Source organism: Molossus molossus, unplaced genomic scaffold (assembly GCF_014108415.1).
Source record: "Molossus molossus isolate mMolMol1 unplaced genomic scaffold, mMolMol1.p scaffold_m16_p_4, whole genome shotgun sequence".
Lineage (NCBI taxonomy): Eukaryota > Metazoa > Chordata > Mammalia > Chiroptera > Molossidae > Molossus > Molossus molossus.
In genome coordinates, this window is record NW_023425377.1 from 53,460,903 (window position 1) to 53,475,088 (window position 14,186).

General features: G+C 43.8%; 1 protein-coding gene across 2 annotated transcripts in view; it reads right to left on the minus strand.

The window, feature by feature from the left end:
- Positions 1 to 10,569: 10,569 nt before the first annotated feature.
- Positions 10,570 to 14,186, minus strand: part of IBA57 (iron-sulfur cluster assembly factor IBA57) — a 30,522-nt gene continuing 26,905 nt past the window's right edge. For both annotated transcript variants that reach the window (XM_036241734.1, XM_036241735.1), the window contains exons 2-3: positions 12,458 to 12,798; positions 10,570 to 12,131 (exon numbers count right to left, since the gene is read on the minus strand). In XM_036241734.1, coding sequence (XP_036097627.1) covers positions 11,740 to 12,131; positions 12,458 to 12,798 — 733 coding nt within the window. In that variant the 3' untranslated portion in view covers positions 10,570 to 11,739. The remainder of the gene's footprint in view (positions 12,132 to 12,457; positions 12,799 to 14,186) is intronic.

Consider the following 14,186-nt stretch of genomic DNA (forward strand, 5'->3'; position numbering starts at 1 on the left):
CATAATAAAATCTTGGAGAAAGCAGGTCTAAAGAAGCACCATAACAAGGGGCTCCCCTACCAGAGTATTTGACTCCTGTACTTGGCACCCACCCACCCCCAGACTCCACTCAGCTCTCCATACCAGTCTCTTAAAATGGATGGGTTCTCCATCCTACCCAGTCTCAGTCCTTCCCACTTCATATTTTTTCTCAAGCTTATTTATACATGCTCCTTGCACCAGTGCCAGGTGAAGATCACAACATAACTGGCCAAGTATAGCCAGCTAGGGGGCAAGTATCCCACCCACACCGAGTCATCTGAAATATGATCAGAGTAAAGAGGAAATCATGCCATAAGACCTATTTGGAAGACTTACAGACATATTTCAAAGTATGATTTAGCTAAAAAGAGGGAAAAGAACAAAGGAACCTCACCAAATGTCCATTAACAGCTAGCTAAGCGAACAGAGCAACATCCAGGAACTGGGCATTACCAAAAGCAGTCATTGTGAGGACAGAGGAAAACACACTCATGATATGTGGGAAAATACTATTGGACATGAAATGATGAGCTATTTATTATACACGGTATGATCTCAACTGCACAGAGAAAGAATGCACACACACAAAAAAAGGGAAAAAAATGGGGTAACATTTTTAAATGGGCACTTCTGAAAAATCAACAGCTTTGAAGGGGAGTATGGAGAGAAAGCAGCACTCAGGCACAATGAGGAAGTACCCAAAAAGGCAAGGCAGTGGGAGAAGGCAGAGCCCCAGTCAGCCTACCCTGTTGTCCCTGGGCCCACTTACTACAACCATCATCCTGTTAATCTCAACATACAGTGATACCTCGGTTCTCGAACATAATTCGTTCCAGGAGGATGGTCGAGAACCGAATTGTTCGAGAACCGAAGCAATGAAACCCAATAGGAAAGCGTGACTCCACAAAGTGTGACTCTCTCTCTGCACTCCACTGATGACGCAAGCAAGGCACGCTGGGCCGAATGAACGCCATTCGGCTCAACTCAGCTCATCTCGGAAGTTCGAGTTCCAAATATTTGTTAGGATTCCGAGACAAAAGTTTCTCGAATCTCCTGGTCGAATACCGATTTGGTCGAAAACCGAGGCGTTCGAGAACCGAGGTATCACTGTATTTATTGCTGCTCCTCTGTTTCTTTGTTTTTACTTATTGTTTTCTTTCTTTTATTTTTTTCTTTGAGTCTATATAACTCCTTAAGTTGAAGGCAAAGCTGATTTCAGTCTTTTTAAATAACTTGACTAGAAAACTGTAAGGAATCGGGGGCACCGCCGAATAAAACAGAGAAAAGACTGGAGAGCCAATCAGCCAAATAAACAGGGATCAGGCTTTATTGGGTACACTCTGGGCGGGTTCACAGACTCCAGGGGTCGAATCCTAGAAGCCACGCTCAATGTAGGGGCTTGTGTCTTTTATATCTGCCTGTTGCAGCTGGAATTTGTCCCTTAGGGTTTGGCCCTGCGGGGGCTATGCATGGAGCCTCTGGAATGTGAATCGATAAGAGCAAGATGGGAGTTAATCTACAAGCTCGAGGCAGGCCGTTCAGGGTGGGAGACAAGGCTGAGCAAGGAGACAATGGTCGAGCACTTTGCCTGGCACCAGTCCCCAGGCCATCGGACAAAAACAATCCCATTTACTATTGCAGCAAAAAAATTAAGATACCTAGGAATAAACTTAACCAAAGAAGTAAAAGACCTATTTGCAGAAAACTATAGGGTATTGAAAAAAGAAATAGAGGAAGATATAAAAAAGTGGAAGAATATACCTTGTTCATGAATTGGAAGAATTTACATCATTAAAATGTCCATATTACCCAAAGCAATCTATAGATTCAATGCAATCCCCATCTAAATACCAACGACATATTTCATAGAACTAGAACAAATACTTCAAAAGTTCATCTGGAATAAAAAAAAAAAAAAAAAACCCGAATAGCCATAGCAATCTTGAAAAAGAAGAACAAAGTTGGAGGGATTACATTATCAGATTTCAGGTTATACTACAAAGCCACTGTAATCAAAACAGCCTGGTACTGGCACAAGAACAGGCATATAGATCAATGAAACAGAAAAAAGAACCCAGAAATGGACCCAAGACAATATGCTCAATTAATATTTGACAAAGGTGGCAAGAGCATACAGTGGAATAAAGACAGCCTCTTTAATTAATGGTGTTGGAAAGATGGACAGCTACAAGCAAAAAAAATAAAACTAGACCATCAACTTATACCATACACATGAATAAACTCAAAATGAATAAAAGACTTAAATGTGAGCCATGGCCGATTTGGCTCAGCAGTTAGAGCATCGGCCTAACTGCAGTCCAGAGAGACCCGGGTTCGGTTCCCGCTAAGGGTATGTATCTCAGTTGCAGTTTGTCCCTGGCCCTGGTTTGGTCGTGCAGGTGGCAGCCACTCAATGTGTCCCTTTCATGTCAATGTTTCTCTCTCTCTCTCCCTCCCACTCTATCTGAACAAAAAATGAACAACAACAAAAAAAAAACCAACCACCAAATGGAAAGGCAACCCACTCTATGGGAAAGCATAATTGCCAACAATACATCAGATAAGGGGTTAATTTCCAATACATATAGACTGCTCATACCACTCAACAAAAGGAAGACAAAGAACCCAATTAAAAAATGGGCAGAGGAACTAAATAGACACCTCTCCAAACAGGACATACAAATGGCTGAGAGACATATGATGAAATGCTCAACATCACTAATCATCAGAGAGATGCAAATTAAACAATACCTGTCAGAATGACTGTCATCAACAAATCATCAAACAATAAGTGTTGGGGAGGGTGTGGAGAAAAGGGAACTCTAGTACACTGGTGGTAATGCAGACTGATGCAACCACCATGGAAAGCAATATGGTGTTTCCTTAAAAAATTAAAAATTGAACTGCCATTTGACCCAGTAATCCCACTTCTAGGAATATACCCTATGAAGCCTGAAACACTAATTAGAAAGAATATATGTACCCCATGTTCATAGCAGCACTATTTACAATTGCTTAGATCTGGAAACTGCCCAAGTGTCCATCAATAGACTAGTGAATAATAAAGCTGTGCCAAGCAAAGTAAGCTAGTCAGAGAAAGACAAATACCAAATGATCTCACTTATTGTGGAATATAATGAACAAAAAAAGCTGATGAACAAAACAGACTCAAAGACATTGAAAGAACTATGTTTCAAACTGACAAACCTCAGAGGACGTTAGAGGGAGGGATGAGATAAAAGAAAGAACTTGTACACATGTATGTGTAACCAATGGACATAGACAACAATGCTAGTGGGGGTAGGGGGGTGGGATAGAGATGAGGGTATCTGGGGGCGATAAAGGAGAAACATCTGTAACAAATATAAATTAATAATTTTTAAAAGTTATAGGTACCCCTAATAAATTTACATCCACAAATTTTGTTGTATTTTCATTGTCATTACTTTTTTTTTTTAATTTGTTTTTTATTGATTTTAGAGAGAAGAGAGACAGGGAGATAAAAACATTGATGTGAGAGAACATTGATTTGCCTCTGGCCCACAATCTGATATGCCCTGACTGGGAATCGAACCAGCCACCTCTTGGTGCAAGGGTCTACGTTCAGACACTGAGCTATACTTGTCAGGCTCATTGTCATTACATTTCTAAGTAGCTTATAATTTATGGGGTGTTTGTTTGTTTTTTACCCATGATGTATTTAGAAGCAACTCTCTTAACTTTCAAGTGTATGAAAGATTTTTGTCCTTGTTCACATTATATTTTTATGCTCCAAGAAGAAATTCCCATTGTTTGGTGGTTTTTTGTTTGTCAGTCTGTTTGTTTGTTTGGTAGTTTTGGCTGGGTATAGGATACAGAACATGCTTTGCTGGAGAAAGCTCTTTAGTGCTACTTTAAATTCCCCACATATAATTAATAATTGTTTATCATTATACTTAGTAATTATTTAACAATGCTATTAATGACTACTTATTATACGTTATGTGCCATGTACATATAGTATGTTTACATTATGCACTATGTTAAGGATTTGATACATCTAAGCACACTTAATACTCTCAACAACCCTGTGATGTAGGACTTATTACATCAATTTTATAGAGGAGAAAACTGAGGCTTAGAGAAGTTAAACTCTTCTATGGTAAAGGGAGAATAAATGGTGACAGGAGACTAGACTATGGGTGGTGAACACATAATATAATATACAGATGATGTATTATATAATTGCACACTTGAAACTTATTGAGTTAATCAATGTAATTCTAATACAGTCAATAAAATAAAATAAAATTCTCCTAAGGTCATCACAGAGGTAGCCATTTGGGCAACCTGGATTCAATTCCAGATTTACCTGACTTTAGAACCCCTGTTCAAGTGTATGAAAGATTCTCAGTTAGCTTTTTGTTATTGTGGTCAAAATAGAATTGTGGTCAAGGATATGGTCTCTATAAAACCAATTCTTTGAAATTTATGGAAACTTTCTTTAGGACCAAAAACAAGGTTAATTTTAATACATATTCTATGTGCTTTTAAAATTAATTTTTCATTTTTTGATTAGTTGTATAATATTATATTAGTTTCAAGTGTATAACCCAGCAATTTGATATTTATATAACTTATGATTACCCTGATACATCTAAAACCTGACACCATACATAGTTATTACAATATTATTGAATATATTCCCTATGCTGTACTCCATGTTTTTGACAGGAATGTTTTCCAATCACTAAATTCTATAATGGATTTTTTAGATCAAGCTTGTCAATTCTACTATCATCTTGTCTTTACTGAGTTTTGTTGACTTGATTTGCCAATTATTGATGAGACAGATATCTATGAGTTTTTTCTCTGACACCAAATATGTGGTGTCTTTTCCAACACCAATCAACTCAATTCTCTGACAACATCCAACAATTCAATTCTGAAACTAAGTTCCTGAATTAGTGTCAGACCCCACTGTAGTCAAGGTCTCAGCCTTAAGACTGCCCTCACTTCAGATGCCAGTCCCAATGACATGCCCAGGCCACTAATAGTTCTGTCCAACTTGGCTACAAATTCAGAAGTTCCTATGACCCTCCTCAGATTCCATAATTTACTAGAGCAGCTTAAAGAATTAGAAAATGTTTTAGTTACTAGGTCACCGGTTTATTATAAAAAATAATGTAACTCAGACCCTGGCTGGTTGGGCTCAGTGGTTAGACCACCAGCCCATGGACCAAAGGGTCTCAGGTTCAATTCCTGATCAAGAGCACGTACCTGGGTTGCAGGTGATACCCGGCCCCAGTCAGGGTCATGCAGGAGGCAACGAATCGATGTATCTCTCTCACATCAATGTCTCTTTCTGTCTCTCTCCCCCCTCCCTCCCTTCACTTTATCTAAAAATCAATGGAAAAATATCCTCAGGTAAGGATTAAGAAAAAAAAAGAATGTAACTCAGGAATAACCAGATGAAAGAGATGTGCAGGACAAGGTATGGGAACGAGGTGAGGGGCTTCCATGTTCTCTGAGCCCACCACTCTCCCTGCATTTCCATGTGTCCACCAACCAGGGGGGAAGGGATGGTGAGAGTTCCAACCCTCTAATCACATGGTTGGTTTTCCTGGCTTTCCAAAATCACCTCATTCACATAAACTCAAAAGGTGGTTGACAGTGGCTTGTTACAAATAGTAAGACACCTTTATTGCTAATAAGACACTTTTATTGCTCTCATCACAGAAAATGCCAAGGGCTTTAGGAGCTCTATGCCAGGAAGGACAAAGAGAACATATATTTTATTATAAATCACAATGTCACAGATAAAAATGTCTGTTGACTCATTCTTTCTTTACTGTACTGTACTTTTTTTTTTTCTTTACTGATGTTAGAGAGGGAGATATAAAAACATTGATGAGAGAGAACATCAACTGGCTGCCTCCTGCATGCCCCCCACTAGGGATTGGGCCCACAACCTGGGCATGTGAAGCACAAAAGTTGAAGTGCAAAGTGGCGAGGGACGACTATATATTCTTTCTGATTGGGGTTTCAGAATTCTCGAGATATATCCTATAAGTAGGATCACTGGGTCAAATGGCAGATCAACTTTTAATTTTTTGAGGAAGCACCATACTGTTTTCCACAGTGGCTGCACCAGTCTGCATTCCCACCAGCAGTATACCAGAATCCCCTTTTCTCCACACCCTCACCAGCACTTGTTTGATGATTTGTTAATGGCTGCCATTCTGGCAGGTGTGAGGTGATATCTCAGTTATTTTAATTTGCATCTCTCTGATGATTAGTGATGTTGAGCATTTCTTCATGTCTCTTGTCCATTTGTATGTCCTGTCTGGAGAGGTTTCTATTTAGGTCTTCTGCCCATTATTTATTTATTTATTTATTCATTCATTCATTCATTCATTCATTCATTCATTCTGAGCGAGGAAGAGGGAAGGGGAGAGAGAGAGAGATCAATTTGTTGTTTCAGTTATATATGCATTCATTGGTTACTTCTTGTATGTGCCCTGACCCACAACCTTGCTTATCAGGAAGACATTCTAACCGAGATATTTTTAATTGTATTTTTCAATTACAGTCACATTCAATATTATTTGTATTAGTTCAAGTGTACATAGCGGTTAAATAATCATATACTTTACAAAATGACTCCCCCAAATATCTCAAGTACTCACCTGGCATCATACATAGTTAAAACATTATTGACTATATTCCCTTTGCTGTACTTTACATCTCTGTGACTATTTTGTGACTACCAATGCGTACTTCTTAATCCCTTCACCCTTTCCACCCAGCCCCCAATGCCCCTCCCTCCCTTCAACCATCAGTCTGTTCTCTGTATTTATGAGTCTGTTTTGTTTGTTCATTTATTTTGTTTAGATTCCACATATAAGTGATATCATGGAATTTCTGTCTTATTTCACTAAGCATAATACCCTCTGGATCCATCCATGTTGTCACAAATGTTAAGATTTCATTCTTTCTATGGCAGTTTTGCTGGGCTGATAGTTATTTTTCTTTCGGTACATGAAAGATACTCCTTTTCCTTCTTTTGACAAACCAGGGTGGTTTTTTTTAGATTTTTCTTTCCACCTATGTTTAAGATTTTCCCTATCTTTGAAACTCTGCACTTTCAATGAGATGTGAGTAGGTAGAACTTTTTATTTACAGTGGAACCTCAGTTAATTCGTTCCGGAAGGCTGTTCAAGAAGCAATTTGTTAAAAAACCGAATCATTTATTCCCATTAGAAACCATGTAAATTGAATTAATCCATTCCAGACTCCCAAAATATTCCTCATTTTAACCTGTTTATATTTTAAATGGTATTTCAGAGGTGTTTTAAAATTGTGCTAATCATTGATTTTGCCATGCCATACTCAGTATCAGATAGGACATGCAAACACCTCTGTCACACTTATTCCTTTTTTGAGCTCTATGTTTGTCCTCACAACTTTCCTTTTCACTTTGCTATCTAACCTTCTAAGGACCCATAGTGACTTGCTGTACATATTTAATAATAGTAAGCAGCCTCCAACCAGGACCTCTCCAATTTTCTTTCGCAATCCAGACACAGAACACTGTGGATGACCTGATACTGGGATCATGTCAACCTCACTAGCAGGGATAGCCGGGAAATGATCTCCCAAATTCCTATCCCTGTATCTGAAGTTATTCACTCAGAGGAAGTTAACAGGGCACTGGGAAACACAGCAGCCAAACAGAATTGCTCACAGAAGAGAGAGACCAGCTTGGTATAACTGGGTAAAGGGCTCAGTTTCCACGGGCATTACCACGTGCCCTCTCTTGGCTCATTGGGGATTCAGTGATCCAGCCAGCCTTGCTTAACCTTCGCAGGGAAGCACTCTCGCACTGGCTCTGACTAGTGCAAGAGTGACTGGGGAGAAGGGAAAAAAATGCCTTTTTATTATTAACAAGACTGAGGGAGGCAGTCTATTATTTCGGGGTGGGGTGACATCCGTCAACAAAAAATGATCTTCTCACTCTCCGGGAAGCATTAAGAGCAGTGATAGGAGAAATAATTGCTTATGCCAAGTGCAAAGAAAAGATGCCTCCATGGAATGGAGCCCTTTAGCAAGGCAGGTGGATGCTGGGGGAAGGAGGGAGGCATGGATCCCTGATGACCCCTGGTGAGAGAGAAGTGGGAGGGGCAAACTGGAACCTGCAAAACAGAAGTGTGGAAAGATTCCCCTGGAGGCTCTGTTAGTGCTGTTAGAAGAATAAAGTGTGAATGGAGAAATGGCTAAGCAGCATCACAGCACAGAGAGGCTGGAATAAAGAGCTCACTCTCCCTCTTCCTCCTGGGGAAGGGAAATTTTTCCCTCTGAAAAGCCTTCACTCATACACCTACTCCTTCTCTAGTCCTGCTCCCCCCGGAACTGAAAAAAGAAAAAAAAACTTAATAGTAAACAGCAACAAAAGCAAAAAAAACATAAAAACATTCACCCCACAATTTCTTGAGATGTTAACACAAGGTTTAGTGGTAAACTGACTCATCCATATGCATTCTCTCCTTTGTTGCCTGAGAGACGTGTAAATAATCATACAGGTATCAGCATGAAAGGATTGTGGGGTTGAGAACTGAAGTTTTGTTCAACCAATGCATTTTTTCCAAGAACATGTTGGTCAACAAACAAATTGTTTAAGATGAGAGATGTTTGAAAACCAAGGTTTAACTATACTGCCGGGGACCTATTGGGCTTCCTGAGTCTAAGAATGTCTCGGTTGGAGCATCGTTCCATGCATCAAAAGGTTGCAGGTTCGACTGTCAGTCAGGGCACATTCCTAGGTTGTGGGTTCGATCCCTGGTCAGGGTGCGAATGAGTGGCAACCTATAGATTTCTTTCACTCTCGCTAAACATATACTCAGATGAGGATTTTTTAAAAAATTACTTCCATCAATTCTGGAAAGCTCTCAGCCTATTTCTGTGAACATCACCCCTGCCCCATGTCCTTTCTTCTCCTCTGTAATGCCTGCCACCTTAGATTACTATGTTATAGACCTCTCTCTGCCTGCCTCTTCACCTCCTCATTCCCAACCTCTTTTCTGTGCTCATTCTAGGACCATCTCTTCATTGTAGGATCATTTTTTTCAGATCAGTTTCCCAATTCTTCCAAAATATATCCATAATTTTTAAATATTTTATTTCTAGAAATTCTCTTTTAGGCTCTTGCTTACTATTAAATTCCTTATTTCTTTAAATATAGTAATATACGTTTTTCATACTATGTGTCTGGTTACATATCTGAAAATTTGTGAGTTTGTTTTTGTGCTCATTTTGTTTCTTTGAGGGTTAAGTGAGTGTTTCTGGGTTCTTTGTTTTGGCAACGAATGCTTATTTATTCCTTAGACCCTTCTCCTACGTAAGGCCTGAGTTGGACAAGGGTTTCTGCAGGATGTTTTACACCTGCATTTCCCGGCTCCTAGAAATACTACCACCAGGGCTATTTTTTTGTTTTTGTTTACTATTAGTAGACCACCTATTTTTCAGAACTTGACACTTTTTTTGTTTGTTCTTTGCTTTTTATGAATTTTTTAGAGAGAGGGATAGAAACATCAATCTGAGAGAGAAATATCCATCAGCTGCCTCCTGTGAGCCTCCTACTGGGGGATTGAGCTCCCAACCCGAGCATGTGCCCTGACTGGGAACCAAACCAGTGACCTCCTGGTACATGGGATGATGTTCAACCAACCAAGCCACACTGGCTGGGATACACTTTTTATAAAACAAACTAAGCAGATGTGAAAACCAGCAAAGAGCCTTTTGGGCACCTGCACCAATTTTCATGGATCAGGGTTCATGAAGTTGGAGGCAGATGTGAAGATGTGAAGACTGGACCCAACTGGCACTGGGGGGCTGCTCCAGAATCACTAGAGGTCAAGCCTTCTGCATGTTTCCGTGAAAGCTGGTATGGTTTGTCCATGTGTGGCAGCCTCCTTCTAAAAGTACTAAGGTATAACATGGAACACATATTTGAATCTGAACCAGTATTTTAAGGTTCTTCTTACCTGAACAAACCCTGAAGATGGTTATAGAAATCCCCCATGCTGAAAAAAATAAAAACCATGACCAGCCTTCTTTTCTTTTCTCATGGCTCAGTCTTCCGCCAATGGCTCTGATGTGCTATAAACACCACTGCCCAGTGAAAAGACTGTGGGAACACATCTACCCAAGAGGGACAGTATGGCCTGCAAGGCTGGCCTCCAGGCTCAGGTCACCCAGACACAGAGGGACCTGGACTCCTGAGCCAAGGTCTCAGCATCAGTAAAAGAAAACAGACACAAAGAGAGTGCCAGAAGCAGAGCTGTGACAGGTAATTGCCCTGGCCATTAGCATAAGAGCTCGAGTCCTTTATTTATGTTGTGAGGACAATGCTATTCCTGTTTAGAAGGTGACATATCTTAATTTCCTTCACCTCAGGAGATGTGCATCAGAATGAGCCTTGCGGGGGGGGGGGGGGGGGGGCTGCCTGGGCCCTCACTTTCAATGCCCCAGTGCCACACTGGGTCCCCTTCCCCTTAGGTGCCCCTCATCTCCTCCTGGGATGACTCCAAATCTACATTTGGCTGAGGTTTTTAGCAGGGTCCTGCCACTCTGCCTGGCACCGGGTTTTTTCCTTCCCCATTTGGCCCTCCTGGGATAGGCCTGGCTGTCTCCTTGCCCTGGGCCTCAGACCATAGCTCAGAGCCCCGACCTCTGAAGCCTCTGACCTTCTTGTCAACCCAGCCAACCCAGGAGCTCTGCTAAAATATTTTATCTGGTGTGCTTGGCTATTTGACCTTCTCTATATACCTAGCCTGCCCAAACCAAGTCCCAGCACCTTACACCAAAATAAAATTAGAATCCAACATGAGCCACTTGTGGGTCAAACTTTAATATTTACTCTAAGGCATCACTGGGTCATCTGTAACAACAATCACACAGCAGTGGGAGAATAGACATCAGTGGTTTAAAGGGGGAAACAAGGAGTCCTCTTAACTGTGAAGGCATGGCCATATCCACATCAGAAAACAGTGGTAGTAAACCAATCAGAAGCTCCTCTCTGCATGAAGGCTCTGGAAGGAGGAGGAGGCTGCCTAGACCACCAAGGGGCCAATGCTGTGGAGCTGCAGTGCCCACTGTGAAATAGTACCAGGACTCCTATGGCCAGCACCCTGAGTGTAGAGGTGTACTTGGAGAACCTCTTGTAGTGCTTGGGGGCAGCACGTACCTCAATCTGTAGACACACCACCACACCCCACACACGATTCTTGCCTTGAGACATGCCTCAAACCCACAAAGACAATTCCCAGAGCCACCTACCCCTTGCCATCCCCAAAGGCTCCATTGCCTTGGTGCCAGGTCTGCCCTGGAGCAGGCTGAGCGGTCTGGAAGGTGGGGGAAGTCCCACAAGCACAGTTTCCTGCTCCTGTCCTTGGCTGATGGACAAATGGCTTCCAAATTAACATGGTTTGGAACCGCATCTGGGGTCTGCTGGAAGATGGGGTTCAGCTCGGCAGAGGCAGGCACAAGGCTGGCTGGTCTCTCTGTGGGAAGCATGGTGGGATGGAAAGGCCTGGCAACAGCAGCATGCCTGCCACAAATGTAGCCCCAGGAGCCTCACGTACACTTGAGGACCTTCTAACAATATATGCCTTTCATGAGGGCAGCCGGCAGGTGTGCAGAGAGACAGAGGCACTCTGTGGGAGGGCACGGACATCTGGGCTACTTGGTGACTGTGGGCCACCAGTCTGGCACAGATGTAACCAGGGCCACCCGGCCACTCCCTGTGGTTCTGATGTGGAGAGGACCCTTGATTTTTTCCAAGTACAACAGGGCCAGTCCCACATTCCCCTGGCCTGCCCTGTACTTGCCAGCAGCCTGTCCAGACTCAGTGAGCACTGTGGTACCAGGGGTGATGCTGCCCACAGGGAAAGAGCCCAAGAGCTGCACTGGGAAGAGGCGCTTTCGGATGACACCCATGTGGTGGGTGCGGGCTGTCAGCTCCTGGCCAACATAGCAGCCTTTGGTGAAGCTGATACCATTCATGAAAGCTAGGTTGGACTCCAGGGGCAGGGCCACTCCTGGGGGCAGGTCGTGGACCCCCTCAGGAACACCTGTGAGGGTAGAAAGGGAGAAACAAGATGAGGGCTGAGGTGTCCTCCATAGCCAGGGCTCAGCCAAGGGAGATCAGGCATGGCCCCTCCTACCTTTGTAGTACCCCAAACTCTGCCTGCCACCCCCACCATTCCCTGTTCCCTGGTGAGCAGGATGTTTGGCCCTCAATCCTACTTGCTAGAAAAGAGAACCTCCTAGCCTGACCCAGCCATGTTTGCTCCAATAGCTCCTCCTAGTGCCTCTGGGCTCCCAACTGGACCCAGCATTCCAGCCCCTCCCACTCTACCCATGTAGTCCCTGAGTGGTCCCACCAGGGCTTCCATACCTTGCTGGTACCGGTGGCGGTGGTAATCCCAGACGTCTGCTAGCCGGCCCCTGGGCACCAGGGCAGGGCTCTCATCCTGGGTGAGGAGCCGCCAGCCCATGTGGGTAGTGCGGGGGTCGCGGGTGAGGATGGTGGTGCCCTGGTGCTTGGGCAGAGGCTCAGCTCCACTCGCCTCCTCGGGAATGCCTGGTAGAACTGCCCAAACATGCAACTCAGGGCATGGCTCCACCAAGACCTTCCGCCGTATCTTGTGCAGCACCAGGTGCTTCTGCAGTGCACCCAGCACTGAACTGTCACATTCCAGGAGGAAGGTGGGACCTTGGTCTGCATGCTCAGGGAGCCTGTGGGAAGAACAGAGGCACGTGGTGATAATATCTAGTAATTATCAAGATATTAATAACAGGAAAGGAGCAAAGAGAAGGCCAGACATTGTAGGCATGTTCCCTGCAGAACAATGGGGGAAGGGAACTGGACAAAGGGAAGATAGACACATGCCCAAGTAAAGTTGGGGTAACAGGGAAGGTGCTGCCGTCAGTCACACCTGGGAACAGAGGTAATTGGCCAGAATGGACATGGCCACTGCAAGGGGGTAAAGATTTGGGATATATAAACCCCTGAAGAAAGAAGCTCACTCTCAGAAGCTCGCTCTCTTTCTTGGCTTTCTTGGGACTCATGTGACTCTGGGCTTGTAGGCCTCTTTTGCTCCTGCTTCCCTACATTCAATTTCATGGCCCATGACCATATGAACCCCACACACAGTAGACTAATGGACTGTAACTAGCTTGATGCTGTACTGGACCCAGCTTCAACATGGAAAGGAAACTCTGGACACTGGCTTTGTTTATAGCTATACTGAAACCCCAGCTACACTTCTTCTATGACAAGACTAAGAAAAACGTGACTTTGGAAACCTAGGGATGTAATTCCATGGAAGTAAAGCTTTCTACCATATCCCATTGCCCCATGGGAGCCTCCAAAAATGCTTATTCCAGTGGTACCACAAGAACCCCACTTCCACCACTAACAATGTGAGGGTCGGCAGGGTATCGCAACGCAGAACCAGCACACAGAGCCAGGCCAGGGCCTCCCAATCCTCTGGTCCCATGTGCAGTGTAGTGCACACAGGAGACTCCAGAGCCAGCACAGGACCCTTCCGTGCCCTTCCCACCCAGGCCACAGGCACAAACATGCACATGACAAGGGTCAGCAGGTGGTATCTGGCACTCAAAATGAGGCAGAAAGATACTGAAACCCGCCCTGGCCAGTTTGGCTCAGCAGTTGAGCATCAGCCTGCGGACCAGAGAGTCCCGGGTTTGGTTCCTGCTAGGGGCACGTACCACAAAACAAAACAAAACAAAACAAAGTACTGACACCCATCCTGAAGATAGGACCTGCCTCCTCCAGCCCCAGAAGCCACCAAAAAAGCCAGGGTCCTAAGGCTGAGTTGGGTTGGGGGGCACTCTAAAGCAGTGAGGCCACACCTAACCACGCTCACCTCCCACCTTCCCAGTGCAAACCCGAGAACCATCCTAACCCACACTCCAGGCAGCCCATGTCCAAGCAAATGACCCCAGGATTCTGATGTGCTGACCAGGTAGACGGCAGGGCTCCTTCAGATAAATAAGCACAGAGGACTAGTGCAGTGTTAGACATGGTGAGGGTGGGGGGCAGTGAGGCTTGATGGAACTGTTCAGGAACAACTGGGGTTCGGATTGCAGATGTGGACTAA